This window comes from Quercus lobata, chromosome 2 (assembly GCF_001633185.2).
Source record: "Quercus lobata isolate SW786 chromosome 2, ValleyOak3.0 Primary Assembly, whole genome shotgun sequence".
NCBI classification, from domain to species: domain Eukaryota; kingdom Viridiplantae; phylum Streptophyta; class Magnoliopsida; order Fagales; family Fagaceae; genus Quercus; species Quercus lobata.
The window spans coordinates 7,181,819-7,190,117 of NC_044905.1; the positions used below are offsets into that span (position 1 = coordinate 7,181,819).

Below are 8,299 nucleotides of genomic sequence, written 5' to 3' on the forward strand. Positions count from 1 at the left end.
GACTTACAGGAAGATTTGAAGTGGTTATCATTTATATAATTAAAAATTAACTATGTAAAACAAAGACCCTACTTGTCTATCTATCAATGATTCAATATGTCTAATATTTATATTCTACTAAGAAACAACTTCTACAAAATATGTTCCTTATTAATTGTTAAATTAATATTTCAAGTGATTTTATTTTGGAAAATTTTTAATGTTATGTATGAAAAGAGGTTCTTTTGACAGCTAAGTCAAGAGATTTGATATGATTTTGTAACTCTTTGGTTAATGAATTTGTATTGAATACAAATTATAATAGATGTAAATTATTAATCTTTACAATATATATATATATATATATATTGTACACGCGCGTGCTCAGAGACTAGTATATCTTAATTGTGTATTTTAATATAATATAAAACGTAGTTCATCAAAAAATAATGTGTGGTTGAGTGGTACACCATGCCTTGCTCCAAGGGCTTATAAGGCATGCGTGGAGCGTTTCTCTAACCGATGTGGGACTAAGGGTGTCAAGCCTCAAAGAGGTGAAAATCCCAAAGACCACACTCGGGGACGAGGACAAATCCTTGCGGGCTTGGCTCCCCAAAGAGGACAATGAGCTGAGTGTGCGGGGAAAAAACCCCCACAAAAACAATTATTAATATAGTTAATTTATTTTAGATAATAGACTTAAAATTTTCAAGGGACTCATATAATTTTGATATTATTAAAAATATATTATATCTTTTATTTACATTAGTTTAAATAATATGAATAAAATATTACGTTTATCGATATATATATATATAATTTTTAATTAATCTATGCATTGCTATGGACATATTATTAATAAACATATATAATTAGTGGATACTAACCACATATTATCTCGGCTTTTTTTTAGTATTTTCCCAAAATGAATTGTTTAAAGCAATAAATCAATATCCTTATAAAGAGTTTTTCTTGGATTATTCTACATGTGTCTTGATTATTGGTATTATATTTTTGTTTTGTGCAGCAACTGTTTTTAGCAACATAAAAAGTTCCAATATTTCGTTCAGATGCAATTTATTGTAGATTTCCTGAAGTTGGCGGAGGGCAGGTGATGGAACTAAAGCCCACTTCTATATCCCCATTCTTGGTGAGATAAACCTAAGCAAGTATAAATAGTAAATACTCACCCAATACCCATGAGAAGAAGCACCAGAAAACAAAGGGAAAAACATAGAAAGAGAGAGAGAGGATAGAAAAAAGAAAGAATGTCCAACACTTGAAAAACAAAAGATCTGTGGGGAGAAGAGGTGGCACGATAGATAAGTTGATTTTTTGAGTTCCTCACCCAGATCAAATTAAATTAATAGTGCCTTTGAATTTTTCTCAATTTTACCCACTGTAGTCACATATTGGTGGATTTTATATTCTTTTGAGTTGAAGCAAATCTTTATGTATAGAATATGGGAAAATAAAAATTAGAAGAAACCATTTATTGGTGTATATATATAAAAGTATCTACGTTCTTAATCACTGTGTATACACCATCATTTTGAGATACATTTGATTCTCAGATGACTTTACTCTTTTCTTTTCTTTTTTCCTTTTTATTGGCATCTTTTGAGTTGTTCTGTCAAATTATTCACTATTTAAAGTGAATTTCATCATTTATTTTCTTCCTTCATTACAATATTTTCCCTTTCATCAATTTTGTATCGATCCTTCATAAAAATACAAAAGTTCAAAGTTTACATATAAAGACCCCCAAACATTTCTCCTCAGAAATATTAATTAAGCACAGGATTTGTAAACAATTGTGTGCATCCAAAGACTTGATAAGAGTGATGATAAAGTGGATTACACCTTAATGCAAACGTAGAAAGCTAAATTTTCACTTTTTCAGGGACCATTTGTTTACACCTGTTGGCAAAATCCCTTGGTGCAGGACCAGGCAACAGTAGGTCCTCCATAAGAGATAATTAAGCTGGATCCTTTTTTTTTTCTAATGGCTGAATAAAATCTAGCCATTAACATGTCTGGACCCAGAAATAATAAACAGAAAAAGAAAAAAAATTACCCCCTCAAAACAGGGGGAAATATAAACAGCAGTTGCAGATGAATGCCACCAATGCTTATAATGAATAAAAAGAATAGATACAGTTGATTGCCAATAGGCCCGAATGCTCTTAAGAACGAAGAAGAGGAACTAATTTGTATAGCACAAAATCATCTTATCAAAGGCCTAGCCTTGCGTATGTGGCCCATGCTATTGACAAGATCTTTGCGGATGCAGACAGGAAACAAATGGATGTTCTGGGGGACTTTCAGCCGCCATAAAACATATGGGAAGCTTAGCTGATCCCGAGAAGTGAAACGGACAACCTCATTAAACCATAGGCACATAAACAAATTCGACAATGGCGTATGCTCCCTCACGATGACAGAAGCTTCAGCTAGAGCTGTACGAGACAATAATATGAGAAGTGAACAGGAAAATTAATTATCTATCAAATTTCCATAGTCTAAAGTGCTGATCTCAAGAATTCAGAAATTGTATATGGTTTTCTCCCAGTCAATGTTCATGTCTTAGAGTAGGCCCCCATGCCGGGTTTTAAAACCGTCTTTCATCAATTCTCAGATTATTGGAAAAGGAGAAAAGTGTGGAGACAAGAAGACCGATAAAACTTCAAAAATTTTCTATAGAACCAACATCATGCCTATCAGTTCATATATTAATTAAAATTCATTTATAGACTAAAGAAAAGATCACAGATATCACCAAAGTCAAAAAATAAAAGGAAAATAAAAAAATTTGCTTTAGTTATATGACAAAAGCCTATTATGTAATATTAATTTTCCCCCTTATTTATTAGGTGAATAAATAATGAAATTTAATTTCTTTTAAATTTTTTTACAAACTTTTAATAATAAAAATTTAAACTGATTGTAATTTAAATTATTGGAATTTTGGCAACAGAATTTTATCTAAAGTAGAATTAACTTAATATTTTGATTAATGAAATTATAGTGCGGTAACTAGTAAGGACTCTAGTTAGTCTAGTATAGCTCTCATACGTCGTAAGTGGGAGGACATCCAGTTGTCACAATCATAACTTTTAAGACTCAACTTTTATTATATAGCAAGTATATGATATATCCCTACAATCTTCGGGAGCAGTTGTAAATACCCGTCATCTTTTAGAATATGGTAAGTTGGTTATGATGTGGCCCTGTAAGAACAAAAACAACAAATAGGAACACACCTTTCTTTCCATTAAATCTCTTGTCCTCTGGGAAGCCATCAAGGCGGTACTGAGTCAACTGCACCTCAACTTCTTCTGGAGTGGCTTTATTTTTATTGACAACAGCCTTAGCCTCATCATAGACACTGCTGCGAGCTCCATGTTCTGAAATTGCAAGTATCGAATTTGAACGCCAAAGAAGGGCTTCCAGCACACCTAAAGGGTCCCTCCTAAATTGGGACTTTGAGTCTACCCAAATGGAGTACTTTGCATGAGGAAAAAGACGATGACTTAACATCTGAAGACAACAGAAATAAAAAATAAATAAATAAATTTAAGATAGATATTTAAACAGACACAAAAATACATGCGCATGGAGGGAATTTCCTATAACCATATACCAGTAACAATGCAAGGCTAGGTGGTAGGCAATGGTGCAAATGGACAACTGTGAATTTATTCTTTGTATTTGCAGAAAATCATGCGAACAGAGAGAGTGGGCATATATTTCTAATTCATGGAAATAAATCTAATGTAATACAGATAAAAATGAGGAAACAGGCACACACCTTCAAGCAAAACCAAATTTATGCACTTGGCACGACACTGGTAATCATGATGCTCAAAGGATTCTACTGACCAAAATTGAGATGCCCCAGACAACAGTTTAGCATTGTCACTAAAATCCTTCTATGGATTTTATCAAGACTTAATTATTGACCTATATCATTCTCTTTTTTTTTTTTTTTTTGGGTAATATGAGGGAAACCTACCTATATCATTCTCACAAACCATTTATTAAGGAAATAAATTTATCAAAATTAAAAGAAACTTGAGATGAATCAACCATCATTGGCCAAACCAAAAAAGGGTACCAGTGAAATTTGAAATTTGGACAAATCTCCTTTTTCCTTGTAAATCATTTATTCCAAGTTCATATGTTACAATCTAAATTAATTTTCAGAACCATTTCCATAAAAATTTATCAAAGTGTCTTGCAAGTTGCAGCTGATACAAAAGAATACACAGCCAACCAATGAGAGGGTTATCAAGATCAAAAAACGGAATTAACCAATCACTCAATGACTAAATTAACTAGACGATTGCCAGGCTACGAAAGCAAGAATGCATGATGAAATGGACTTAAACATTCATATACAACTGAATCTAGCAGGTGGAGTCAGTTGCCCATAAGTTTTACTAGCTAGAGGCAAGTCCAAGTGGCTCTTCTTTAGAAAGGTTCCCTACGTTATCCAAAATAAATGTATAGCCACATAATTGGTTCCTACTTTGTGACTCCTACATTAACTTCTGAAAGTCAACTGATTAAACATACATATATCAGCTCTGCAAATAGATAGGAAGGGAATAAAAGACTTTACATGGAAAGAGATAATATGTAACACCTACAATAAGGAAGATAGCTATATGTAAATGTATGTGCATTTGTGTGTATCTGGGTCTTTGTATATATACCCTAAAAACCCTAAGAAACAAAGAGATTTCAATTAAAAACAGATTGAGGGATAAGCACCTGGTCACAGGTAGTATCAACAAAGAATGCACCAATTTACACAATATTTTCAGTAAAAATTCAGGGCCAATGTTCGCACTTCCTACCTTTGGGATTTTACCATTCAATCTTTGATCTGTGAAAGGAAGTTCCTTAACAACCACAATACGCCATTTCCCAATAAATCCATCCTCACCAATTGTCTGCTTCGCATATTCCTGAGCACTCAGAGTGATATCATCCCAGAAAGCAACAAAGCAAACCTGCATCCATTCAAAACATTCTGCATATAAGTTAAATGAAATTGCAAGCTACATAGTTATTAATTAAGACTTCTAGACGGTAGATGTAACCTTTCTAACTGATGCCCCTGTCATTCCAATAGGTTGATAAAGATCATCTCCACCACCAAATGCACAGGTAGAGACAACTACTTCACAACGTTCCATGTAATTTTTGTCTTCATTAGAAATTTTAAACCCTCCATTGTCACTGTAAAAACCACAATGTACCATAGCAGTTTCATTCACCTGTAAGTAACAAAATTCTAATGAAATGAGCAATGCCTAGCATACAAAGAAACTAATTTCAGTGTAAGTATAGGGTTCAAAATTCATCAGGTTTTATGGTTAAAGGAGTTTCCGCATAAAATTCAAGAGAGACCTATATTTCAAATTTTCAATTCAGCTTTTAAATGAGAACAAGCACCTATTGCCCTAGACCAAGTCAAATATGTTAAGATGAAGCTTATAACCTTGAAACTTTTCTCTCTTTGATCAAGAGTTTGATTTCCAGTAAATAAATTAAATCTTGTAGTTTCTGTGAACTGCGAAGACAGGACAGTGCTTCCTTCTAAATCCAATGAATCTCTCTCTGATATGTATAACACTTTATTCACAGGACCGGTGGAACCTTCATCCACAGGAATATCCAGATGCTCAAGATCTTCTTGAGGCAGGAGCTTTAAACAACCTGGTATGATGCACAAATTCATGTCATATGTAGAATTGCTTTTAACATTATGTTAGATGGGGAATAAAATCAAGGATACCATAGAGAACTCATGTTCACTTCTAATAAGCAGTAAATTGATTGTCTCAATAGCACCAACTGACCCAAGTCAAATTGTAATTTAGATGCTCCACACATTCAAAATTAATAATTTTTTAAAAATATAAATATAAATATAAATTGAGGCAATCAAAACCCCAATAACAAATTTAGGAGGGGAAGGGGGAAAAAAGCTTCTGCTACTGGATTCCACAACTTCTATTCACTTTGCTAAGAGAAGATGCTCTTATCTTAGGTTTCTTCCTCAAATAATGAAAGTAGACAATAGACACCACTAGCTTCACTGTCCTCTCAGACCCTTTTGTGAACAAAAATCCTTTCCAAGTTTACTCTTGTCATCTCTCTGCCACTCATTTCACAAACAACTGGAACTCTGTGTGTGCGTGTGCGTGCAAGCACAGTATATGCAACCCCCAAAATATTTTCAAGGAAGAAGTAATAAGTCAAATTTCACTAGATATTGAGTACTATTCTTACAAGTCACAATTATATTAAAATGAGAACTTAAATCCAAGATGTCAATTAATGACTGATAAACTTGTACGATGAAGGGATACTGGCAACATCAAGAAAAAACGCATAGTAGCCAGTTGTACAAAAAAAATGCCATCCAGTGTGCAAGCATTCCTACTTACTGCCATTGAATTTAAATGAACCAAAGAAAGAGGAAAGCACATAGAACAACAACCCTCAGAAAAATACTAACAACAACAACAAAAATATTGTTGGATTTAAGTTAGTCTTTGTTCAAGACACATGTTACAACTATTATCTTTCCCTCGTAGAAAACTATCAGCATTTTCATCACATATACTCTCGACTCTTTTCTCCATGGGATATAAATAAATGCAGCATACTCCGACTTCAATCACAACCACCAACAACTTCCATTTCAAAAATTAATATATATCCCGAGCAAACTCGGTATCCAAACTCCACCACTTCTACATATCAAGCATTGTCATTGAACAACCTCAACATAAGGTTATGCAACAGAATACTGTATTCCACAATTAAATTCAACCACGTGGTTTGTTTCATTGCCCAACAAGTTACATATTCGAAATTCAATTGTCCCCGGGATAAGATAACACACCCACATAGTTTTTTTTTTTTATCATAACACACCCACATAGTTGATTTTAGTACAACACTTAAAAAATTGTACCTAAATTTGCACTTATTTTTAACGTTAAAAAACAAATTCCAAACAAATAAATAGGTAAGAAATAAATTCTAATCAATCTATTTGATTTTCTGAGACTCTAAAGTTTATGCAATTAAAGAAAAACATAAATATTTCAAAACCGACTTACGCTCTCTAACGCCATGAACGAACCGGTACTTAGGTTCAAGTCGATTCAAATTCATCATGGGTCTCTTCTCCACGCGTGCCCTCTCTGAACTGTGCTTCGAGTCGATTTCCGGACTCGTTTTCCTCCCAACCCTCGAGGCCTCGTATAAAAGCAACACAGTAGCCGGGACAAAGACCAGGAACAACCAGTACTTCACCAGCCACCGAATGACTCGCTGAGCCAACTCGCTCTTCGCTCGGTAACTCGGCTTCTTGCGCTTCCGCCTGACTCGGGCTCGCGTTCGGCCCAGCTCGTCGCACTCTTCCTCGTCGGAGACCGTGATTGATACGCCGTTGCTGCCGGCCATTGACATTTGCAAGGGATCAAAGGGAATCAGAATAGCTGAAATCAATTTGGGAAATTAGGGTTTTTGATTTCAACGTAAATTTTTTTTTTTCCCTTAAAATTTTGAAAGTTCAGTCAATTTCGTTGAACAAAGAGTGAATGTGGGGTCACTTGCTCTTATAAATTCTAATCTTGGATTAAAAAATAAAATAAAAATATTTACTTTATGTTTTTTACTTTATATATATTTTTAAAAAATATATATAATTTTGATGTGAAATTAAAATTATTATGAATAACACTAGCTTAAAATAGTTTATTTTCTTTTTTAGAATAATAAGTATTTTTAACACACGAAGAACGGGAAGAAAGTTTTTTTTTTTTAAATAGTTTGAAATAGGTTTTTTTTTTGAATATTAAGTATTTTTAACACACGAGGACGAGGAGAGAAAAGTAAGTTTTTTTAAAAAACACTAACTTGAAATAGTAATTTGTAAAGATAGAGCACTTGAAATTTGTGATATGGTAGCTGACAAGTTCAAATATGGCTATTTATAATGTTAGTCTTGAGACCGAAATTTCATCTAGAAGTGAAGTTTTTGAAGATAAGATTTTGCCGTCGAAATATGATGTTAAAAGTGAGATTTCAACCAAAGAAGAGTGAAATCTCATTTTCAAGATACAATTTCACATTGGTTTGAAAACTTCACAATATCTCTCTTTCCCTCTCTTTCCCTCTCTGTGGCAGTGACTATCTAGCTCTAGCTTAGCATATAACAATGACCTTCCTGCTTGTAATAAGTAGTAAAATTGTGTATATCAAACTTTTTGTGGTATTTTAGGATAAGCATGGA

The 8,299-nt window shown here is 33.5% G+C and overlaps 1 protein-coding gene across 1 annotated transcript; it reads right to left on the bottom strand.

The window, feature by feature from the left end:
• Positions 1-1,726: 1,726 nt before the first annotated feature.
• On the bottom strand, positions 1,727-7,641 carry LOC115974265. The gene is made up of 6 exons (XM_031094528.1): positions 7,122-7,641; positions 5,489-5,706; positions 5,088-5,264; positions 4,842-4,997; positions 3,243-3,519; positions 1,727-2,438 (listed from the first exon to the last, which is right to left on the bottom strand). Exons 1-6 carry the CDS (start codon positions 7,471-7,473, stop codon positions 2,206-2,208), a joined length of 1,413 nt encoding a protein of 470 aa, XP_030950388.1. The 5' UTR covers positions 7,474-7,641; the 3' UTR covers positions 1,727-2,205.
• Positions 7,642-8,299: the final 658 nt, after the last annotated feature.

What these genes read in the sequence shown, in the direction of transcription:
- LOC115974265 (XM_031094528.1), bottom strand. Translation starts at nt 7,473, where the DNA reads ATGTCAATGGCCGGCAGCAACGGCGTATCAATCACGGTCTCCGACGAG. An exon ending in CGTTCATGGCGTTAGAGAGC is followed by an intron (nt 5,707 to 7,121) that starts GTAAGTCGGTTT and finishes GCATCATACCAG; the next exon opens with GTTGTTTAAAGCTCCTGCCT. An exon ending in TGAATGGTAAAATCCCAAAG is followed by an intron (nt 3,520 to 4,841) that starts GTAGGAAGTGCG and finishes TGTTGTCTTCAG; the next exon opens with ATGTTAAGTCATCGTCTTTT.